This window comes from Squalius cephalus (genome assembly GCF_949319135.1).
Source record: "Squalius cephalus genome assembly, chromosome: 7".
Taxonomy (NCBI): domain Eukaryota; kingdom Metazoa; phylum Chordata; class Actinopteri; order Cypriniformes; family Leuciscidae; genus Squalius; species Squalius cephalus.
Window position 1 is genome coordinate 19,232,080 of NC_137128.1, and position 26,645 is coordinate 19,258,724.

Genomic DNA, 26,645 nt, shown 5'->3' on the forward strand with positions numbered 1-26,645 from the left:
AAACAAGAGGATGCAAGATGAGAGATGACCAACACCACTTGGGGTTCGCAGTTGCAGGAAGTCCTGGTTTGATTTCTCCATAATTATGCAGTAATAAGTGGTTGTAGCATTACATTTGAGTTGTTTTCGTCTTGCAGGGTAAATGTATTGTTGTCATGCGCTCAGTGAGTCGGTTGTTCATATCTCGCAGTTTCAGGATGCCGGAGAGATCTCCTGTGTTCATCATCTCTGTGAGGGTCTTGGGCAATCATGGCGGCGATGACATCAGTGCGGAGCTCTCTGAGAACACTGAGGCGTCTGGTGGGTTTAGAAACATTGTGCTTTCATTAGACGAATATAACGCACCGTGTTAGAGTTTCCTAGTCGAATCACTTTCAGCGAACACGCACAAATTGAAAATATAATGAATTGCTGAAATGTTCAGACAGTCCTGTCCTCTGCTATAGTCAGTGTATATTCATTAAAGTCACCATGAAATCAAAATGGGCATTTATTTATATATTTTTTATTGGATAATGCAGTATTTGTTATTAATAGTTTATCCATGCACATATTAATTTATTTGATCTTCAATTTATTTAATCTTTAATTAAAAAAACTTCTCTGATGAGTGATGACCTGTTTACTGGCGCAAGGGCTGAGATCACAGCAATAGCAAACAACCACAACAATTCAATGATCCAATCAATTCCCATTGAACAAAATCAAGTCCCGCCCTAGATTTTTTTCTTGTTCGAGAAGCCATTTCGCTTGGCAATAAACCAATTTAACAATTGGGGTCCAGTGACCTTGCACATTAAGATAAAATCGGATTTTCTCCAGTCATTGTTAAAAAATAAGCCAGCAAAACTTGCAAACTAACAGTAGTGAAGTGGCCAGAAGGATCGTTGTGCCACCACCTAAGCTCCGCCCACAAAAAACCGTCACCATGTTTACCAACTGAAAAGGGGTCTATAGGGAACAAAAGACTATTGCAACTTTGTTTAATGTCGACTTTAAAGGCACACTATGCAAAACCAGCAATGCAAGTTTGAGAGGTGGCGCCCTGACAAATCTCGCGAGAATCATGACTTGCTTTACGGCACAACGTCACATACATCAACAACATATGAAGCAGCCTCTATGGAAGACACTAGCACGCATTTCAGACGTGAATCATGGCAGAGTCGTCAAAGAAAGCGCGGTCGGAAGAGTGCAGAGACGGCTGCACTTTTTTCAGGGCTTGTAAACCTACCTTTAGCATTCTGAGAAGAAAAAAAGTTTAATGGTCTTGCCTATGTACATCAAATCCCCAGGTTGTATCCCATCGCCTCCAGCAGTGTCCCAGGCTCCAGGCCCTTGGACCGGCCCCTGTAGTTCAGATCTCCACACCACTCACTTCAGTTCACTGGAGAAGCCTCAGATCCAGCCATGGTATGTGTCGGAAAGATGACATTCCCATATATGTTCAAACAGGCTTATTAGCTTGTACAACATATTAACAAGGTCTGATCTTTCTGTTAATGTCATTGCTGTGGTAATAAACTGGACTGTTGCAGTGTGCTTTTGTTTATACTTTCAGTGGCCTCTGGACCAGTGCTGCAGTTCAAACTCTCAGATATTGGAGAGGGCATTATGGAAGTGACAGTAAAAGAGTGGTATGTTGATGTGTTTGAATTTTGTATTGTAAACATGCTGAAATAGATCTTAATCTGAGACTTGAGTTTTGTCCCTAACAGAAGACTTGCTTTAGTGGAGCCACCAAAGTTGCTCTTAGACTATAGGATCATCTGAGGTGTTTGTTAAGACGAGGGTTCTCAAATATTTTTGTCAGATTTTAAAGGTGTTTTATGTAATTTTTTTTTTTTTTTTGACTGTACTAAAGCTTGAAAAACATGTTTGCAGATCTTTAGGAAACATACTAAGTTCACATACTCGTTTCTCAGTTTACATCTCACAATTCTGACTTTATAACACGATTGTGACTTTATATCTCACAATTCTGACTTTATAACACGCGATTGTGACTTTATATCTCGCAATTCTGATTTTATAACACGCGATTGTGACTTTATATCTCACAATTCTGACTTTATAACATGCGATTGTGACTTTATATCTCACAATTCTGACTTTATAACACGATTGTGACTTTATATCTCGCAATTCTGATTTTATAACACACGATTGTGACTTTATATCTCACAATTCTGACTTTATAACACGTGATTGTGACTTAATATCTCACAATTCTGTCTTTATAACACGCGATTGTGACTTTATATCTCACAATTCTGACTTTATAACATGATTGTGACTTTATATCTCACAATTCTGTCTTTATAACATGCGATTGTGACTTTATATCTCGCAATTCTGACTTTATAACACGTGATTGTGACTTTATATCTCACAATTCTGACTTTATAACATGCGATTGTGAGTTTATATCTCGCAATTCTAATTTTATAACACGCGATTGTGACTTTATATCTCGCAATTCTGACTTTATAACACGTGATTGTGACTTTATAACTCGCAATTCTGACTTTATAACACGCGATTGTGACTTTATATCTCACAATTCTGACTTTATAACACGTGATTGTGACTTAATATCTCACAATTCTGTCTTTATAACATGATTGTGACTTTATATCTCACAATTCTCTTTTTAACACGCGATTGTGACTTTATATCTCACAATTCTGACTTTATAACATGATTGTGACTTTATATCTCACAATTCTGTCTTTATAACATGCGATTGTGACTTTATATCTCGCAATTCTGACTTTATAACACGTGATTGTGACTTTATATCTCACAATTCTGACTTTATAACATGCGATTGTGAGTTTATATCTCGCAATTCTAATTTTATAACACGCGATTGTGACTTTATATCTCGCAATTCTGTCTTTATAACACGCGATTGTGACTTTATATCTCACAATTCTGATTTTATAACACGATTGTGACTTTATATCTCGTAATTCTGTCTTTATAACACGCGATTGTGACTTTATATCTCGCAATTCTGACTTTATAACACGATTGTGACTTTATATCTCACAATTCTGATTTTATAACACGCGATTGTGACTTTATATCTGGCAATTCTGATTTTATAACGCGATTGTGACTTTATATCTCACAATTCTGACTTTATAACACGCGATTGTGACTTTATATCTCACAATTCTCTTTATAACACGATTGTGACTTTATATCTCACAATTCTGACTTTATAACACGCGATTGTGACTTAATATCTCGCAATTCTGACTTTATAACACGATTGTGACTTTATATCTCGCAATTCTTTTATAACGCGATTGTGACTTTATATCTCACAATTCTGTCTTTATAACACGTGATTGTGACTTTATATCTCACAATTCTGACTTTATAACACGCGATTGTGACTTTATATCTCGCAATTCTGACTTTATAACACGCGATTGTGACTTTATATCTCGCAATTCTTTTATAACGCGATTGTGACTTTATATCTCGCAATTCTGACTTTATAACACGATTGTGACTTTATATCTCACAATTCTGACTTTATAACATGATTGTGACTTTATATCTCACAATTCTGACTTTATAACATGATTGTGACTTTATATCTCACAATTCTGACTTTATAACACGCGATTGTGACTTTATATCTCGCAATTCTGACTTTATAACACGCGATTGTGACTTTATATCTCACAATTCTGACTTTATAACATGATTGTGACTTTATATCTCACAATTCTGACTTTATAACACGCGATTGTGACTTTATATCTCACAATTCTGATTTTATAACGCGATTGTGACTTTATATCTCACAATTCTGACTTTATAACATGATTGTGACTTTATATCTCACAATTCTGACTTTATAACACGCGATTGTGACTTTATATCTCGCAATTCTGATTTTATAACACGATTGTGACTTAATATCTCGCAATTCTGACTTTATAACACGATTGTGACTTTATATCTCGCAATTCTTTTATAACGCGATTGTGACTTTATATCTCACAATTCTGACTTTATAACACGTGATTGTGACTTTATATCTCACAATTCTGATTTTATAACACGCGATTGTGACTTTATATCTCACAATTCTGTCTTTATAACACGATTGTGACTTTATATCTCGCAATTCTGACTTTATAACACGCGATTGTGACTTTATATCTCACAATTCTGACTTTATAACACGCGATTGTGACTTTATATCTCACAATTCTGACTTTATAACACGTGATTGTGACTTTATATCTCGCAATTCTGACTTTATAACACGATTGTGACTTTATATCTCGCAATTCTTTTATAACGCGATTGTGACTTTATATCTCGCAATTCTTTTATAACGCGATTGTGACTTTATATCTCGCAATTCTTTTATAACACGATTGTGACTTTATATCTCGCAATTCTGATTTTATAACACGATTGTGACTTAATATCTCGCAATTCTGACTTTATAACACGATTGTGACTTTATATCTCACAATTCTGACTTTATAACACGATTGTGACTTTATATCTCACAATTCTGACTTTATAACACGATTGTGACTTTATATCTCACAATTCTGATTTTATAACGCGATTGTGACTTTATATCTCACAATTCTGACTTTATAACACGCGATTGTGACTTTATATCTCACAATTCTGTCTTTATAACACGCGATTGTGACTTTATATCTCGCAATTCTGACTTTATAACACGATTGTGACTTTATATCTCACAATTCTGACTTTATAACACGCGATTGTGACTTTATATCTCACAATTCTGACTTTATAACATGTGATTGTGACTTTATATCTCGCAATTCTGTCTTTATAACACGATTGTGACTTTATATCTCACAATTCTGACTTTATAACACGCGATTGTGACTTTATATCTCACAATTCTGATTTTATAACACGCGATTGTGACTTTATATCTCACAATTCTGTCTTTATAACACGATTGTGACTTTATATCTCGCAATTCTGACTTTATAACACGCGATTGTGACTTTATATCTCACAATTCTGACTTTATAACATGCGATTGTGACTTTATATCTCACAATTCTGACTTTATAACACGTGATTGTGACTTTATATCTCACAATTCTGACTTTATAACACGTGATTGTGACTTTATATCTCACAATTCTGACTTTATAACACGCGATTGTGACTTTATATCTCGCAATTCTGACTTTATAACACGATTGTGACTTTATATCTCACAATTCTGACTTTATAACACGATTGTGACTTTATATCTCACAATTCTGACTTTATAACACGTGATTGTGACTTTATATCTCGCAATTCTGTCTTTATAACATGATTGTGACTTTATATCTCGCAATTCTGACTTTATAACACGATTGTGACTTTATATCTCGCAATTCTTTTAAAACGCGATTGTGACTTTATATCTCACAATTCTGATTTTATAACACGATTGTGACTTAATATCTCGCAATTCTGACTTTATAACACGATTGTGACTTTATATCTCGCAATTCTTTTATAACGCGATTGTGACTTTATATCTCACAATTCTGACTTTATAACACGCGATTGTGACTTTATATCTCGCAATTCTGTCTTTATAACACGATTGTGACTTTATATCTCACAATTCTGTCTTTATAACACGCGATTGTGACTTAATATCTCGCAATTCTGACTTTATAACACGATTGTGACTTTATATCTCGCAATTCTTTTATAACGCGATTGTGACTTTATATCTCGCAATTCTGACTTTATAACACGATTGTGACTTTATATCTCGCAATTCTTTTATAACGCGATTGTGACTTTATATCTCGCAATTCTGATTTTATAACACGATTGTGACTTAATATCTCGCAATTCTGACTTTATAACACGATTGTGACTTTATATCTCGCAATTCTTTTATAACGCGATTGTGACTTTATATCTCACAATTCTGACTTTATAACACACGATTGTGACTTTATATCTCGCAATTCTTTTATAACGCGATTGTGACTTTATATCTCGCAATTCTGATTTTATAACACGATTGTGACTTAATATCTCGCAATTCTGACTTTATAACACGATTGTGACTTTATATCTCACAATTCTGACTTTATAACATGATTGTGACTTTATATCTCACAATTCTGACTTTATAACACGATTGTGACTTTATATCTCACAATTCTGATTTTATAACGCGATTGTGACTTTATATCTCACAATTCTGACTTTATAACATGATTGTGACTTTATATCTCGCAATTCTTTTATAACGCGATTGTGACTTTATATCTCACAATTCTGACTTTATAACACGCGATTGTGACTTTATATCTCGCAATTCTGACTTTATAACACGATTGTGACTTTATATCTCGCAATTCTTTTATAACGCGATTCTGACTTTATGTCTCACAATTCTGTCTTTATAACGCGATTGTGACTTTATATCTCACAATTCTGACTTTATAACACGTGATTGTGACTTTATATCTCGCAATTCTGTCTTTATAACACGCGATTGTGACTTAATATCTCGCAATTCTGACTTTATAACACGATTGTGACTTTATATCTCACAATTCTGACTTTATAACACGCGATTCTGACTTTATATCTCACAATTCTGACTTTATAACACGCGATTGTGACTTTATATCTCACAATTCTGACTTTATAACGCGATTCTGACTTTATGTCTCACAATTCTGACTTTAACACGATTGTGACTTTATATCTCGCAATTCTGACTTTATAACACGTGATTGTGACTTTATATCTCGCAATTCTGACTTTAACACGATTGTGACTTTATATCTCGCAATTCTGTCTTTATAACATGCAATTGTGACTTTATATCTCGCAATTCTGACTTTATAACACGATTGTGACTTTATATCTCGCAATTCTGACTTTATAACACGATTGTGACTTTATATCTCACAATTCTGTCTTTATAACACGCGATTGTGACTTTATATCTCGCAATTCTGACTTTATAACACGATTGTGACTTTATATCTCACAATTCTGTCTTTATAACACGCGATTGTGACTTTATATCTCACAATTCTGATTTTATAACAAGATTGTGACTTTATATCTCGCAATTCTGACTTTATAACATGCAATTGTGACTTTATATCTCACAATTCTGACTTTATAACACGATTGTGACTTTATATCTCGCAATTCTGTCTTTATAACATGCAATTGTGACTTTATATCTCACAATTCTGACTTTAACACGATTGTGACTTTATATCTCGCAATTCTGTCTTTATAACATGCAATTGTGACTTTATATCTCGCAATTCTGACTTTATAACACGATTGTGACTTTATATCTCGCAATTCTGACTTTATAACACGATTGTGACTTTATATCTCACAATTCTGTCTTTATAACACGCGATTGTGACTTTATATCTCGCAATTCTGACTTTATAACACGATTGTGACTTTATATCTCACAATTCTGTCTTTATAACACGCGATTGTGACTTTATATCTCACAATTCTGATTTTATAACACGATTGTGACTTTATATCTCACAATTCTGATTTTATAACGCGATTGTGACTTTATATCTCACAATTCTGACTTTATAACATGATTGTGACTTTATATCTCGCAATTCTTTTATAACGCGATTGTGACTTTATATCTCACAATTCTGACTTTATAACACGCGATTGTGACTTTATATCTCGCAATTCTGACTTTATAACACGATTGTGACTTTATATCTCGCAATTCTTTTATAACGCGATTCTGACTTTATGTCTCACAATTCTGTCTTTATAACGCGATTGTGACTTTATATCTCACAATTCTGACTTTATAACACGTGATTGTGACTTTATATCTCGCAATTCTGTCTTTATAACACGCGATTGTGACTTAATATCTCGCAATTCTGACTTTATAACACGATTGTGACTTTATATCTCACAATTCTGACTTTATAACACGCGATTCTGACTTTATATCTCACAATTCTGACTTTATAACACGCGATTGTGACTTTATATCTCACAATTCTGACTTTATAACGCGATTCTGACTTTATGTCTCACAATTCTGACTTTAACACGATTGTGACTTTATATCTCGCAATTCTGACTTTATAACACGTGATTGTGACTTTATATCTCGCAATTCTGACTTTAACACGATTGTGACTTTATATCTCGCAATTCTGTCTTTATAACATGCAATTGTGACTTTATATCTCGCAATTCTGACTTTATAACACGATTGTGACTTTATATCTCGCAATTCTGACTTTATAACACGATTGTGACTTTATATCTCACAATTCTGTCTTTATAACACGCGATTGTGACTTTATATCTCGCAATTCTGACTTTATAACACGATTGTGACTTTATATCTCACAATTCTGTCTTTATAACACGCGATTGTGACTTTATATCTCACAATTCTGATTTTATAACAAGATTGTGACTTTATATCTCACAATTCTGTCTTTATAACACGCGATTGTGACTTTATATCTCGCAATTCTGATTTTATAACAAGATTGTGACTTTATATCTCGCAATTCTGACTTTATAACACGTGATTGTGACTTTATATCTCGCAATTCTGACTTTATAACACGCGATTGTGACTTTATATCTCACAATTCTGACTTTATAACACGCGATTGTGACTTTATATCTCGCAATTCTGACTTTATAACGCGATTGTGACTATATCTCACAATTCTGACTTTATAACACGATTGTGACTTTATATCTCGCTATTCTGACTTTATAACATGCAATTGTGACTTTATATCTCGCAATTCTGACTTTATAACACGATTGTGACTTTATATCTCACAATTCTGACTTTATAACACGATTGTGACTTTATATCTCGCAATTCTGACTTTATAACATGCAATTGTGACTTTATATCTCGCAATTCTGACTTTATAACACGATTGTGACTTTATATCTCACAATTCTGACTTTATAACACGATTGTGACTTTATATCTCGCAATTCTGACTTTATAACATGCAATTGTGACTTTATATCTCGCAATTCTGACTTTATAACACGATTGTGACTTTATATCTCGCAATTCTGACTTTATAACACGATTGTGACTTTATATCTCACAATTCTGACTTTATAACACGATTGTGACTTTATATCTCGCAATTCTGACTTTATAACACACGATTGTGGCTTTATATCTCGCAATTCTGACTTTATAACACGTGATTGTGACTTTATATCTCACAATTCTGACTTTATAACACGATTGTGACTTTATATCTCACAATTCTGTCTTTATAACACGCGATTGTGACTTTATATCTCGCAATTCTGACTTTATAACACGCGATTGTGACTTTATATCTCACAATTCTGACTTTATAACACGAGATTGTCAAGTCAAGTCAAGTCATCTTCATTTATATAGCGCTTTTAACAACGTAGATTGTTTCAAAGCAGCTTCACAGAGATAAGCGTATAATTTAAGGTAACAGAGATTGTTTTGGCTTTATAGCAGAGTTAAGTTATTTTCCATCTAAAGTTAGTTTTGATTGATTTGCTTCCGTCGCAACGATCATTTGTTCTTAAATTAGGGGCCGCTAAGACGACACCATTCCCTCTACACAGACTTTAAACGCGAACCTGTGAGAAACGCTGATGGCGTTCACATGCGCATTTAGAATGGGTTCTATAGTTATGTGCGTTTGAAAATACGCAGGTTTGGAATTCCCTACAAGCCAAGCCTAAACAAAGTACTTGTCTTTCCTTATAAATTTTGATAAAGAATTTTATTTTATTTTGTTGCTTTGGGGTAGGAACGCGAAACGAATTTCCCGACAACGCCTTGTCTGTAGAGTGGTAGAGGGATCCTCCATAGGGAGAGACTAGTTGGCACTTCAGCACTGCGTTGTCATCGGGTCCAGGCGCAGGTCCTTCGTCAGATCTGGATACGGCCTGGATCCGGCAGGCTGCAGGAAAACCTCGGGATAAACACAGACACTAAAATTAGCGTAGATGCCATTCTTCTCATGATGTAACGAGTACATCAGGATTTATGGGAAGTGTTCCCGGTTCCGGCTGACCTAATCTATGCAGCCTAACATTAAATTATAGAAGTCTATAATGTATTATGTGAATGCTAGGTCAAAGAGATGTGTCTTTAATCTGGCTTTGAACTGACAGAGTGTGTCTGCTTCCCGGACAATGGTAGGAAGACTGTTCCAGAGTTTTGGTGCTAAATAGGAAAAGGATCTACCTCCAGCAGTCGATTTTGATATTCTAGGTATTATCAACTGGCCGGAATTTTGAGATCGCAATAGACGTGAAGGACTATAATGCGTTAAGAGCTCGCTCAAGTACTGCGGAGCTAAACCATTTAGTGCTTTGTAAGTAATCAGCAATATTTTAAAATTTATGCGATGTTTAATAGGGAGCCAATGCAGTTTTGACAGAACCGGGCTAATATGGTCATACTTCCTGGTTCTGGTAAGAACTCGAGCTGCTGCGTTTTGAACCAGCTGTAGTTTGTTTATTAAGCGTGCAGGGCAACCACCCAGTAGAGCATTACAATAATCTAGCCTTGAGGTCATGAACGCATGAACTAATTGTTCCGCATTTGTCAATGAGAGCATATGGCGTAATTTAGATATATTTTTAAGATGGAAAAATGCAGTTTTACAGATACTAGAAACGTGACTTTCAAATGAAAGATTGGTATCAAAGAGCACACCCAGGTTCCTAACCGACGACGAAGACTTAACAGAGCAGCCATCAAGTGTTAGACAGTATTCAAGATTATTACGTGTGGAAGTTTTTTGTCTAATAATTAGAAACTCTGTTTTTTCAGAATTTAGAAGTAGGAAATTACGAGTCATCCAATTTTTTATATCTGCTATGCATTCCGTTAATTTTGTGAATTGATAAGTTTCGTTAGGTTTTGAAGAAATATACAGCTGAGTATCATCGGCATAACAGTGAAAGCTAATGCCATGTTTCCTAATGATATCTCCTAAGGGTAGCATGTACAGAGTGAACAGCAGCGGTCCTAGTACTGAGCCTTGTGGTACGCCATACTGAACTTGTGATCGATGAGACATCTCATCATTTACTGCTACAAACTGATAACGGTCAGATAAGTATGATTTAAACCATGCTAGTGCAATTCCCGTAATGCCAACATAATGTTCTAATCTATTTAAAAGAACGTTGTGGTCAATGGTGTCAAATGCAGCACTAAGATCGAGTAACACTAATAGCGAGACACAACCACGATCGGATGATAAGAGCAAATCATTTGTGACTCTAACGAGAGCTGTCTCGGTACTATGGTACGGTCTAAATCCGGACTGGAAATCCTCGCAGATATCATTTCTTTCAAGAAAGGAACACAGTTGTGAGGATACTGCCTTTTCTAATATCTTTGACAGAAAAGGTAGATTCGAGATCGGCCTATAATTGACTAATTCTGTAGGATCAAGTTGCGTTTTTTTAACAAGCGGTTTAATCATAGCCAGCTTAAAGGTTTTTGGTACGTATCCTAGAGACAAAGATGAATTAATGATATTAAGAAGAGGATCTAGGACCTCTGGAAGCATCTCTTTCAGTAGCTTAGTTGGTATAGGGTCTAACATACATGTTGTCGATTTAGATGATTTAATGAGTTTAGTAAATTCTTCCTCTCTTATAGCAATGAATGAATCAAATTTTTCCTCAGGGAGACTACAATGCACTGCCTGATGCGGTACTGTAGTAGACGGTTGCATAGTTATAATTTTCTCCCTGATATTATCAATCTTATAAGTGAAGAAGTTCATAAAATCATTACTGCTGTGTTGCTTGGAAACTTCTGGGCTTGAAGCTTTATTTTTCGTTAGTTTAGCCACCGTTTCAAATAAATACCTAGGATTATGTTTATTTTCTTCTAATAGGGTTGAAAAATAAGCAGATCTAGCAGCTTTTAAAGCCTCTCTGTAAGTAATTGAGCTCTCCTTCCATGAAATGCGAAATACCTCTAGTTTTGTTTTCTTCCAGTTGCGCTCCATTTTTCTTTGGATTGTGACTTTATATCTCGCAATTCTGACTTTATAACACGATTGTGACTTTATATCTCACAATTCTGACTTTATAACACGATTGTGACTTTATATCTCACAATTCTGACTTTATAACACGATTGTGACTTTATATCTCACAATTCTGACTTTATAACACGCGATTGTGACTTTATATCTCACAATTCTGACTTTATAACGCGATTGTGACTTTATATCTCACAATTCTGATTTTATAACGCGATTGTGACTTTATATCTCACAATTCTGACTTTATAACACGATTGTGACTTTATATCTCACAATTCTGATTTTACAACGCAATTGTGACTTTATATCTCACAATTCTGACTTTATAACATGCGATTGTGACTTTATATCTCACAATTCTGACTTTATAACACGATTGTGACTTTATATCTCACAATTCTGACTTTATAACACGATTGTGACTTTATATCTCACAATTCTGATTTTACAACGCAATTGTGACTTTATATCTCACAATTCTGACTTTATAACACGATTGTGACTTTATATCTCACAATTCTGATTTTACAACGCAATTGTGACTTTATATCTCACAATTCTGTCTTTATAACACGTGATTGTGACTTTATATCTCACAATTCTCTTTTTAACACGCGATTGTGACTTTATATCTCGTCTTTCTGTCTTTATTACACGCGATTGTGACTTTATATCTCACAATTCTGACTTTATAACACGCGATTGTGACTTTATATCTCACAATTCTGACTTTATAACACGCGATTGTGACTTTATATCTCACAATTCTGACTTTATAACACGTGATTGTGACTTTATATCTCACAATTCTGACTTTATAACATGCGATTGTGACTTTATATCTCACAATTCTGACTTTATAACACGTGATTGTGACTTTATATCTCACAATTCTGACTTTATAACACGCGATTGTGACTTTATAACTCGCAATTCTGACTTTATAACACGTGATTGTGACTTTATATCTCACAATTCTGACTTTATAACATGCGATTGTGACTTTATATCTCACAATTCTGACTTTATAACACGTGATTGTGACTTTATATCTCACAATTCTGACTTTATAACATGCGATTGTGACTTTATATCTCACAATTCTGACTTTATAACACGTGATTGTGACTTTATATCTCACAATTCTGACTTTATAACACGCGATTGTGACTTTATAACTCGCAATTCTGACTTTATAACACGATTGTGACTTTATATCTCACAATTCTGACTTTATAACACGATTGTGACTTTATATCTCACAATTCTGACTTTATAACATGATTGTGACTTTATATCTCACAATTCTGACTTTATAACACGCGATTGTGACTTTATATCTCACAATTCTGACTTTATAACACGCGATTGTGACTTTATATCTCACAATTCTGACTTTATAACACGATTGTGACTTTATATCTCACAATTCTGATTTTACAACGCGATTGTGACTTTATATCACACAATTCTGACTTTATAACATGCGATTGTGACTTTATATCTCACAATTCTGACTTTATAACACGATTGTGACTTTATATCTCACAATTCTGACTTTATAACACGATTGTGACTTTATATCTCACAATTCTGACTTTATAACACGATTGTGACTTTATATCTCACAATTCTGATTTTACAACGCAATTGTGACTTTATATCTCACAATTCTGACTTTATAACACAATTGTGACTTTATATCTCACAATTCTGATTTTACAACGCAATTGTGACTTTATATCTCACAATTCTGTCTTTATAACACGTGATTGTGACTTTATATCTCACAATTCTCTTTTTAACACGCGATTGTGACTTTATATCTCACAATTCTGACTTTATAACACGCGATTGTGACTTTATATCTCACAATTCTGACTTTATAACACGCGATTGTGACTTTATATCTCACAATTCTGACTTTATAACACGCGATTGTGACTTTATATCTCACAATTCTGACTTTATAACACGCGATTGTGACTTTATATCTCACAATTCTGACTTTATAACATGCGATTGTGACTTTATATCTCACAATTCTGTCTTTATAACACGCGATTGTGACTTTATATCTCACAATTCTGACTTTATAACATGCGATTGTGACTTTATATCTCACAATTCTGACTTTATAACATGCGATTGTGACTTTATATCTCACAATTCTGACTTTATAACACGCGATTGTGACTTTATATCTCACAATTCTGTCTTTATAACACGATTGTGACTTTATAACACGTGATTGTGACTTTATATCTCACAATTCTGACTTTATAACACGTGATTGTGACTTTATATCTCACAATTCTGACTTTATAACACGCGATTGTGACTTTATAACTCGCAATTCTGACTTTATAACACGATTGTGACTTTATATCTCACAATTCTGACTTTATAACATGCGATTGTGACTTTATATCACACAATTCTGACTTTATAACATGCGATTGTGACTTTATATCTCGCAATTCTGTCTTTATTACACGCGATTGTGACTTTATATCACACAATTCTGACTTTATAACATGCGATTGTGACTTTATATCTCACAATTCTGACTTTATAACACGATTGTGACTTTATATCTCACAATTCTGACTTTATAACACGATTGTGACTTTATATCTCACAATTCTGATTTTACAACGCAATTGTGACTTTATATCTCACAATTCTGTCTTTATAACACGTGATTGTGACTTTATATCTCACAATTCTGACTTTATAACACGCGATTGTGACTTTATATCTCACAATTCTGACTTTATAACATGCGATTGTGACTTTATATCTCACAATTCTGACTTTATAACATGCGATTGTGACTTTATATCTCACAATTCTGACTTTATAACATGCGATTGTGACTTTATATCTCACAATTCTGACTTTATAACACGTGATTGTGACTTTATATCTCACAATTCTGACTTTATAACACGCGATTGTGACTTTATAACTCGTCTTTCTGTCTTTATTACACGCGATTGTGACTTTATATCTCGTCTTTCTGTCTTTATTACACGCGATTGTGACTTTATATCTCACAATTCTGACTTTATAACACGCGATTGTGACTTTATATCTCACAATTCTGACTTTATAACACGCGATTGTGACTTTATATCTCACAATTCTGACTTTATAACATGCGATTGTGACTTTATATCTCACAATTCTGTCTTTATAACACGCGATTGTGACTTTATATCTCACAATTCTGACTTTATAACATGCGATTGTGACTTTATATCTCACAATTCTGACTTTATAACACGTGATTGTGACTTTATATCTCACAATTCTGACTTTATAACACGCGATTGTGACTTTATAACTCGCAATTCTGACTTTATAACACGATTGTGACTTTATATCTCACAATTCTGACTTTATAACACGATTGTGACTTTATATCTCACAATTCTGACTTTATAACATGATTGTGACTTTATATCTCACAATTCTGACTTTATAACACGCGATTGTGACTTTATATCTCACAATTCTGACTTTATAACACGCGATTGTGACTTTATATCTCACAATTCTGACTTTATAACACGATTGTGACTTTATATCTCACAATTCTGATTTTACAACGCGATTGTGACTTTATATCACACAATTCTGACTTTATAACATGCGATTGTGACTTTATATCTCACAATTCTGACTTTATAACACGATTGTGACTTTATATCTCACAATTCTGACTTTATAACACGATTGTGACTTTATATCTCACAATTCTGATTTTACAACGCAATTGTGACTTTATATCTCACAATTCTGACTTTATAACACAATTGTGACTTTATATCTCACAATTCTGATTTTACAACGCAATTGTGACTTTATATCTCACAATTCTGTCTTTATAACACGTGATTGTGACTTTATATCTCACAATTCTCTTTTTAACACGCGATTGTGACTTTATATCTCACAATTCTGACTTTATAACACGCGATTGTGACTTTATATCTCACAATTCTGACTTTATAACACGCGATTGTGACTTTATATCTCACAATTCTGACTTTATAACACGCGATTGTGACTTTATATCTCACAATTCTGACTTTATAACATGCGATTGTGACTTTATATCTCACAATTCTGTCTTTATAACACGCGATTGTGACTTTATATCTCACAATTCTGACTTTATAACATGCGATTGTGACTTTATATCTCACAATTCTGACTTTATAACACGTGATTGTGACTTTATATCTCACAATTCTGACTTTATAACACGTGATTGTGACTTTATATCTCACAATTCTGACTTTATAACACGCGATTGTGACTTTATAACTCGCAATTCTGACTTTATAACACGATTGTGACTTTATATCTCACAATTCTGACTTTATAACATGCGATTGTGACTTTATATCTCACAATTCTCTTTTTAACACGCGATTGTGACTTTATATCTCGAAATTCTGTCTTTATTACACGCGATTGTGACTTTATATCTACAATTCTGACTTTATAACACGCTATTGTGACTTTATATCTCACAATTCTGACTTTATAACACGCGATTGTGACTTTATATCTCACAATTCTGTCTTTATAACACGCGATTGTGACTTTATATCTCACAATTCTGACTTTATAACATGCGATTGTGACTTTATATCTCACAATTCTGTCTTTATAACACGCGATTGTGACTTTATATCTCACAATTCTGACTTTATAACACGCGATTGTGACTTTATATCTCACAATTCTGTCTTTATAACACGATTGTGACTTTATATCTCACAATTCTGACTTTATAACACGTGATTGTGACTTTATATCTCACAATTCTGACTTTATAACACGCGATTGTGACTTTATATCTCGCAATTCTGACTTTATAACACGATTGTGACTTTATATCTCACAATTCTGACTTTATAACATGCGATTGTGACTTTATATCTCACAATTCTCTTTTTAACACGCGATTGTGACTTTATATCTCGAAATTCTGTCTTTATTACACGCGATTGTGACTTTATATCTCACAATTCTGACTTTATAACACGCGATTGTGACTTTATATCTCACAATTCTGACTTTATAACACGTGATTGTGACTTTATATCTCACAATTCTGTCTTTATAACACGATTGTGACTTTATATCTCACAATTCTGACTTTATAACACGCGATTGTGACTTTATATCTCACAATTCTGACTTTATAACATGCGATTGTGACTTTATATCTCACAATTCTGACTTTATAACACGTGATTGTGACTTTATATCTCACAATTCTGTCTTTATAACACGCGATTGTGACTTTATATCTCACAATTCTGACTTTATAACATGCGATTGTGACTTTATATCTCACAATTCTGTCTTTATAACACGCGATTGTGACTTTATATCTCGCAATTCTGACTTTATAATATGCGATTCTGACTTAATAACTTGCAATCACGCAATTCTGAGACAAAAAGTCAGAATGGCGAGATGTAAACTCGCAATTGCGAGGAAAAAAGTCGGAATTGTCAGATAAAAAGTCGAAATTACCCTTTTTTTTTTTTTACTCAGTGGCAGAAACAAGCTTCCAAAGTTACAATCAGCAAATAGCAAAACATGTTTATTTTACGGATTAACCCATTCTAAATAATAAATGATGGTGAATATTCCAAGCAAATGTATGCTGTATGCAGGTATGTCAAGGAAGGGGACAGGGTCTCCCAGTTTGACAGCATTTGTGAGGTCCAGAGTGACAAAGCATCTGTCACTATCGCAAGCCGTTATGATGGCGTCATCCGTAAGCTGTACTATGATGTAAATGCTATCGCACATGTTGGTTCACCTCTTGTAGACATTGAAACGGACAAAGCGCTGGGTCAGTCACTGCTGTGGATCGTATTTTTAATATTCACTTTGAACTTGGAAATGTCCTTCCATCTCTGTCATTGTGCATTAATGCTGTTTGTCCTGCAGAGGGCGACCCAGAGGTGGATGTGGTAGATACTCCAGCAATATCCTATAACCAATCACATGAAAAAACCCAGGCAACACCAGCGGTGCGCCGTCTGGCCATGGACAACAATGTAATTGTGCATGGCATCAGACTGTAACCCCTCTATCATTGTGGCTCTATTGAGTTCTGTATAATTCCTGATCTCTAAAATCTGTCCTCTACCAGATTAAACTAAGTGAGGTGGTCGGGACTGGAAAAGATGGCCGTATTTTAAAAGAGGACATTATCAGGTTCTTAGCCAAGCAGACAGGAGCCATCCTTCCTTATGAGGTCCAGAAAATCCCAACACCTGTGATTTCCACTGCTGAGACCCCTCCCAAAGAGGAGACGCCCATCATGGCGATCCCACAACACATCTTCTCCGGCAAAGACAGGACAGAGCCTCTGAACGGTGAGTTTGAGTGTGTTCCACGTTCTTGGATGTCGGTCAATGATATTCAAAAATATATTGGTAACACTTTACAATACGGTTCGTTAGTTAACATTAGTTAACCACATTAGTTAGCATGAACTAATAATGAACTGCACTTATACAGCATTTATTAATCTTTGTTAATGCTAATTTCAAAAACCTTTAATAAAATCTTGTTAACGTTAGTTAATGCACTGTGAACTAAGGCTGTCAAAATTGCTCAAAAATGACGTTCGAATATTCCCTCTAAAAAACACACGAATATTCGAACTATTCGAACATCTGGTTGCGCATTTTGTCAATGACGCGCATTATGTCAATAACAGGACAAATTCATACAAAGAGACATAACTACTTGTATAGGTAGTAAATTTAAGTTTAAACATATTTGACAATGTATTACCAACACAAAACCAAGTAAATAAACTAATGGCCAAGACCGCAGACCTCACTCTCGCTCACTCGCAGGCACTCTCTCTCTCTCTCTCTCGCCCTCGCGGTCACACTCTCTCTGCGCATAACGGTTTAAATTAACAACAACAATAAGCACATGTTGAGTGCTGATAAAGAGTTTTGTGCAAGCAATTTAAGGTCGCGACTCTTGTCCCAAATATAGCAGGCTTTATTCAGTGATTGAAACAAATTTATTAACATTAATTGAAGTTTTACAGTATAGAACCGACATTGAACGCTCCGAACGAGCTGTGCTGTGGTAAACATGGAACTTTTCTGTTTAACGTTAAATAAAATGAGGCACACAATTCCGAGAAATGTGACAACAAAGAAATTTTACCCTGAGGTTCATAAAAAATAAAGTGCTATTAAAAAAGAAAAAGCCTACTTACATTCTTGGTGCTTGTATTAAAAAAATGAAAAACTGACTGCAATTTACTCCATTGTCTTTTTAGTGCACTGTCAACTTTCAGCAGTGACGCTGTGGTAGACAGTGCGACTCGTGTGACCTGTCCCTCAGGCAGCGCGCGCGCCCACTCGCAAAGCAGACAGCCGCGCCTCTGCTTCCGCGGGCGTGTTTTTCCATATTCGAAATTCACATTCGAATATTAATTTTCACGTTCGAATTCCTGTTTTTTAAAACTATTCGAATATATATTCGAATTCAGAATATTCGTTGACAGCCCTACTGTGAACTAACGTGAATAAACAAAGAACAGCTGTATTTATATTAACTAACATAGATTAACAAAGATTAACAAATACAGTAACAAATGTATTGCTCATAGTTATTTCATGTCAGTTAATGCATTAACTAATGTTAACAAATGAACCTTATTGTAAAGTGTTACCAATATATTATAAATGCAAATTCATGATTACAATGAATTGAACACACCTGTTCTGTTTTTTTATATATATTTATTTATTTTTTATAATTAAAATAATAACGGGCACCATAAAGTTGTAAATAAAAAAAAAAGAACCTGGCTTAAGTTTATTCTTATTTCTTAAATGTCATGTGGTGCGACTTCCCAAAAATGTAGTATTTATTAAATGGATAGTTCACTTAAAAATTTGAAATTTGTCACCATTTACTCACCCTCAAGTTGTTGAAAAAAATATCTTCCTTTGTGTTCAGCAGAAGAAAGACATTCATACAGGTTTGAAACAACTTGAGGGTGAGTAAATGATGCCAGAATTTTCATTTTTATGTGAACTATTCCTTTAATTAACAATACAGTATGTGTAAACAAACTTTTTACCTTGAAAAATATAGTAAACAACTTAGAAAATGATGATTAAAATGAGTACACTTACATATATTTGATGTATGGAAAAAATATCACTTTTTACTTGTTGGTTACACCACATGACATTTTCAGAGTCGTTCAATTAAAACTGTTCTTGAAAAGGGCATAAAAGTTTTTTAAAACCATATGAAACCAACACAAGTACAAAACATACCCTTTTAAAAGCCCTTTCACAGCACGAATGATAAAAAAATTATAAAACTATGACTAGTAACTATATTGTTTTTAATAAGCACATTGCTGTTATGTCGTCTGCCGATTTAAATGCCTGAGATCTTTGCGGGGATTTTGATTTGATTTTTTATCGTTCATCCACCAGAAAAAAAAAAGTCATTCTAAAAAGTGATTCCAACAATATATTCCTCTGTGTCATTATAGTTGTGCTGTGGACTTCCCTATTCCTATAGAATTAAAACTATATAGTCACAGCTGTAAACTGACCTTAAGTTAAGGTTTAAGACCTTAAACTATACTGCCGTTTCTTTATCATGGATGATGTTATTTGTCATTGACTTGCATGTTTGGCTATCTTGAACATCTCTTCTATATGGTGATAAACACAGGTTTCCAGAAGGCCATGGTGAAGACCATGAGCGCTGCTCTGAAAACTCCTCACTTCGGTTACTGTGATGAGGTGGACCTGACGCAGCTAGTGCGCTTACGCTCGGTGCTGAAGGACATGGCCGAGTCTCGGGGTGTCAAACTCAGCTACATGCCTTTCTTCATCAAGGTGCTCTCCTGTTACACTTGGTGTTACAGCAACCACCTGTTTCTGTTTATACACATTAAAAATTAAAGGGCCATCATGCTATAAGATTTTTAAATATTCATTTAAATATCCATTTTTTGTAGGTAAATATAAAATATAAAAATAACCAGTAATCATGAATGGCGGGAAAAGTTGTTGATCAGATTGTGTACGATCACTTCTCTAATGGCTTTTTGCTATGTGAATATTAAAGGCACACTATGTAACTTTTCGCCACTAGAGGTCGCTTATTCAAATCAAAGGCGTAGCTTGATGACGCCTTGATTTCGGGGAATCATGGGAGTTATTGTCTACAGCCGGTGGAGAATACGACGGGACTCGGGCTGAAATCATATTCATGGATGATCGGTAATGTATTAAAGATTTATAAGCGTCTTTGGTGTTTCCATGGTTTCTACAAAATAAAAACAGAAATCGAGGGTAACGAGGGTAATGATGTCATTGATAGGCGACGCACGGACACGGTCTGTGTCCTGCTTAAAACTCTCTGGATTTAAACATTCTTAGAAACATTTTGTGATAATGTAAGTACACAAATCAACAAAATATATAACATTGTTCTAGTGGTTTTTGGATATTTTGATCCAAAATTCTTACATAGTGTGCCTTTAACTCCAGGTGTTTGGGGTCAGATTATAATTCTAGATAGTTTTTTCTACTGTTTTGTTCAGGCTGCATCACTAGGGCTCTTGCAGTTTCCTGTTCTCAATGCCTCTGTGGATGAAGGCTGCCAAAACATCACATTCAAGGCAAGACAAACCCCAAAACACTCCAATTACATCACAGCCTTTCTTTTTGAGGCTCATGGTATGCTGAAATGTCCTAAACAGCACTATTTGAATAACAGTTTTTATTTGTGTTCTCTCAGGCGTCTCATAACATCGGTCTGGCAATGGACACTCCTCAGGGCCTCCTGGTGCCCAATGTGAAGAGCGTTCAGGCCCTCAGTGTTTTTGACATTGCTGTGGAGCTCAACCGTCTGCAGGCTCTGGGTTCGGCTGGACAGCTGGGCACCGCTGACCTCACTGGAGGAACTTTCACCCTCTCCAACATTGGCTCGGTGAGGCGCCGTCCACCTGACTTCAGACTTCAGAAATAGGTCAAGTGTGTATTTTCTGCATCCCCCCAATGGAATTGTCTAAACAGTTTCCCAAAAATCCTCATCTTCCATATCTCAGACGAACAGGTAGCCTTGTCCCAAACTGCTGGTTTGAAAGTATTGATTTCTCCATTTTAATCGATTCTCATTTTGATGAACCGATATCGATTCTTAAAGGGATAGTTCACCCAAAAAAGTTCACCCTCAAGTTGTTTCAAACCTGTTTGAATTTCTTTCTTCTGCTGAACACAGTTCAAGATATTTTTAAGAATGTTGGTAATCAAACAGTTGATGGACCCCTTTGACTTCCATAGTATTTTTTTTTTTTTTCAAACTATGGAAGTCAATGGGGTCCATCAACTGGAACAACATGAGGGTGAGTAAATAATGACAGAATTTTTACTTTTGGGTGGACTATCCCTTTAAATCCCAAGAATCGATCATTTAGTCTATGCTGTTTTCAGTTGATACATGAACAACACTTCATTACTTGTAGTGTGCCTTCCATCCAATAATCACATTCCAAATTCTGATTGATTCAAACAATGAATACCATTTTGATGCTATTTAATGTGGCGTGACAGATCGCTGTAGCTTCAGACAGCAAGTAAACCATTCACCTCTTCCTCTTTACTACTAGTTACACCACAAAATAAACACGAATGAACATCAGAAGGTATGTTAAAAGAAACAGAACAACTTACTGAAATGTATCATATCTCATGTAATCGCGCAATCAGTGTTTCAACCGCAGAAAGACATTAGTGAAACAGCTTGTAAACAACGTCACATAATGTTACATTTACCTCAGGAAACCCATTCAATGACCATTAACTTGATAGTTAGCTAGAAAAATGAACACTAGAGAAAAGCATTTTTGCTAAATATATCCACTATTTACATATTCATTTTATTCTTACTCAACCCGTTCTTCAAGAGTTCAAGTATTTTTGAGTAAATTCATCATTCATTTTTTTTTATGAAGGCTACTGCCTAAATGCAGACACTAAACACTGTTACCCTATTTGGGCCTCGACTGCAGCCGCCCCGAATGTTGGGCCTCATGATCGTTATCCTGTTTGGAGGATATATATGAGGGTCTGGAAGGTCTAAGCGTTTCTTTTATGGGTTAGCAGCCCTCAAACAACAGAAGGCTTTCAATGGGCTTCTATTTGCTGTCTAGCGATAATCTGATCTCTCCTCATAAAATAATTAAAGTCATTTTTTCATTTAGATTGGAGGGACATATGCCAAGCCTGTGATTCTGCCCCCGGAGGTGGCCATCGGAGCTTTGGGAAAGATCCAGGTTAGCTGCTTGTTTTCTTCACTCTTTAATAAATAAAGGAGATGATTGTTGAATCATTGGATCTACAGTAAATAATAGTGATTTTTTGCTGCATTGCTTTTGTATGTTCTATAGCGAATTATAATAACCCATACATGCTGATATTTTGCAATTTTTGTCACATCTATTAATTTATTGAAAAAAAAATACATTAAAAATGAAGTTCATACATACTATGGCTTCAACCACTGCAGAACCTCAAGACTGTGTATCAAGGTCAGATATTCTCCTAAAATCAGATAATTTGTAAATTTTTTAGGACTTTTATGACGAGATTCAAGTTATGAATCATGTTATGAATTATGACAAGTTCAGGTTGTAAAATGTAATGTTGTGCCACTACCCAAAACTTTCAGTGCTATGAAAAAATATATTTCTAAACTTAATACGATACGTACGCTCGCATTTATTCAAGGTTTAAGGAATTAAACTGAACTGCTCTTGCAATGGTTGAAGTTAAGAACTATATGAAACCAACATAAATACAATTCATCTGTTATATGAACTTTTTGTTTTATAATCACCATATAATGTACCATTGTTTGAAGATTTTTTTTTTTTTTGGCCAATATCCAATATGCAGTGATTTTCAATAGAAATTTTCAATATAAAAATAGACAGAGTTCGTGTCGGGTTCAAGTTGTCCTCACTCGGCTGACCACTAGAAAACTGCTTGGTTTGAAAGCTGTGCTTCATGCATCGCTATGCATTTGGCTAAATTTTCAGTGATAATTCCACTTATGTGACTGTGCCTTTAAACTTAAAGCCGTTTCTCTGCTCTGCTGCAGGTGCTGCCCAGGTTTAACTCTCGTGATGAGATAGTGAAGGCGTACATCATGAACGTCAGCTGGTCCGCCGATCATCGTGTCGTAGACGGGGCTACCATGTCCCGCTTCTCCAACCTGTGGCGGTCTTACCTGGAGAACCCAGCTGCTATGGTCCTGGAACTCAAATGAAGGCTGCTCTGGAAATGAGATCTCCGCTGGAGTGTCTTTAGGTTACTTAAAACTGCAATACAGTGTTGTGGCTATCATCTTGAAAACACACGTTTCTGCTTTCACATTCATTTTTTTGGGGGAAAAGACTAATTTCTTTCCTCTAGATGCCTTAATTTTTTAACTATGCATCATAAAACACTTGCGTCATGTTAATGAGTGTTTTTGAGTGGGTGTTTTTTCTAATGCGCATACGGAGGCTGATACTGACTGGCTCTTGGACAAGCATCTGGACTGTAACATCTCATTGTTTGCTGACTTTCTCTGAGACTTCATTCACACAAGCTTCTGTAGAGCTGACAGACAGTCACTTCATCTAAAACCACTTGTGTGCCAATGTGACTGGATGTCAGAGTAAAGAAAGGACCATCATTTAACTGTTAAATGAACAATTGGGCCACGCATGGATAGACTACTAAAATGTGATGGGAATAAAGTTTTTTTTTTGGCAAGCTGCATTGTGTTATAATTTTCAAAATCTCATTAAATATTGTGGTTAAAGGACACAATCACATAAGATGAACAGATTTAATTTAGGCTTGACGCACAAGAACAAGCCTCATTGGTTTTCTTGCGGGAGCTCAAATGAGCTTAAGTGACAAGTGAGAACAAGTGTTTGAGCTTCTGTTTACCATATTTGATCAGTGTTTATATATGAATAAAAGCCAAAATTAAAGCTGTACATCATATAAAGCGATTGTGTCTCTTAAGATTTGGATTACAATCTCTTTATGAACTTTTTGAAGCAGCAAAGTTTTGGTTACATGGTCTTTCAATGGAGAAACCGAAATCTCTTAGGACTCATTAAGAAAAGCGAAAGTCATATGGGTATGAAATAACATGAGGGGGAGTAAATGACAGCATTTAGATTCAGATTTCAGAAACCAAAGAGCAGTTTTAGCCTAAGTTTGATATAACAAGGCAATCTTGTCCATTTTTGTGGTTTAGAAATCTCAATCTAAAATGAGTTTAAATACCACGAGAAAACATCAACAGAGAAACCTTGTTTTTTTATATTTTTGGTCCAAGCATTTACTTGGGACAGTAGTACATGACATAGTATGTGAGGTGTAGCCGGTGAGAGTCTTTGAGTCTTGCAGCGTAGTTGAATCTCATGAATGTCTTACAATGATCTCGTTCACAGACAGCAAGGTCTTCAGAGGTACAAATACACATTTCCAACTGGAATGGATTATAAAACATCATACGAGAACTACCTGGGCATAATCATTCAGAAAACCATCCTTGCCTAATGTCTCATCATGATTTACGCAACAAGTTTTACGAACGATTCACACAGAAACTCGTTGTGCTCGTGTATCAATCATAAGCTTCATCTGAAAAGAAATGGAAGGTTTCGGTTCTCCCTGGAACCTCTGAAACCCTCAGGTGGTCTGGAAGTTGCTCTGGAAGACACTGACTGAAATTAAAATAAAAAACGATCAGAGACCTGGAATGCTACTCGAGTGGAATGTGACGAGAGAATAAGGTATGATTGTTTTTCACACTTTAAAAAAAACAACAAAATGGAGTTTCAGGAGGATCATATGTAGGAAGTCCGCTTTAAAATGAAGGCTAAGGAAATGTTCTCGAGGAATGCTTTAGATATTTGGCTAGCTCTTAACATGAGCCTGACACTTTTAAAGCAAAGGGGTTTTTCTCTTTCTAGGTCTACAAAAGCAGCACCTCTTCAAACTAGACTGACTATAAGACACATGAAAGAAAAATGTTTAATAACAAACAGAGGTATAAATCCCATTTGGCATTTTAGATTAGGTAACTACGTCGGTGGTTTGTGTTTAAATCGACTTCGAATGGCAAAGTATTTAATAACTATAAATATCAAATTGGTATTTTTCATTCAGAGCCACCTGAGGGTTGGTCAAAAGCATGCAGAGGTCCTGGGTAAAAGTCCAAGGTTTAAAGCAACGTTCAAGGCATCTCTCCTTCACATAAATAACAATGAAATGTACATTCAGAAAAAAAAAAAAAAGTAGAAATTGCCATTTTCATGAATGAGGGTAAACCAGTCCATGTGCTACATGAATGTCTTCACACCCTCCTCATTAAAGTCTTGAAAGAAAGTATCCAAACCGATTGACTGATCACACCTGCAATGAAGTG

The 26,645-nt window shown here is 35.0% G+C and overlaps 1 protein-coding gene across 4 annotated transcripts; it reads left to right on the forward strand.

Annotated features, from left to right (window-relative positions):
• Positions 1-25,179, forward strand: LOC307162109 (lipoamide acyltransferase component of branched-chain alpha-keto acid dehydrogenase complex, mitochondrial-like). Of its 4 annotated transcripts, none has more exons than XM_079877185.1 (12): positions 1-90; positions 191-300; positions 1,296-1,413; positions 1,562-1,637; positions 17,816-17,997; positions 18,096-18,205; positions 18,301-18,526; positions 20,877-21,043; positions 21,754-21,831; positions 21,951-22,142; positions 23,416-23,487; positions 24,315-25,179. In XM_079877185.1, exons 2-12 carry the CDS (start codon positions 250-252, stop codon positions 24,480-24,482), a joined length of 1,440 nt encoding a protein of 479 aa, XP_079733311.1. In that variant the 5' UTR covers positions 1-90; positions 191-249; the 3' UTR covers positions 24,483-25,179. The 4 variants fall into 4 exon arrangements, 3 of the variants coding, with proteins under 3 accessions (XP_079733311.1, XP_079733309.1, XP_079733310.1); XM_079877184.1 differs by having other exon boundaries at positions 6-66; positions 24,315-25,178; XM_079877183.1 differs by having other exon boundaries at positions 1-300; positions 24,315-25,178.
• The last annotated feature ends 1,466 nt before the right edge of the window (positions 25,180-26,645 follow it).

What these genes read in the sequence shown, in the direction of transcription:
- LOC307162109 (XM_079877185.1), top strand. Translation starts at nt 250, where the DNA reads ATGGCGGCGATGACATCAGTGCGGAGCTCTCTGAGAACACTGAGGCGT. An exon ending in GTCTGGCCATGGACAACAAT is followed by an intron (nt 18,206 to 18,300) that starts GTAATTGTGCAT and finishes GTCCTCTACCAG; the next exon opens with ATTAAACTAAGTGAGGTGGT. An exon ending in CCCTCTCCAACATTGGCTCG is followed by an intron (nt 22,143 to 23,415) that starts GTGAGGCGCCGT and finishes TTTTTCATTTAG; the next exon opens with ATTGGAGGGACATATGCCAA.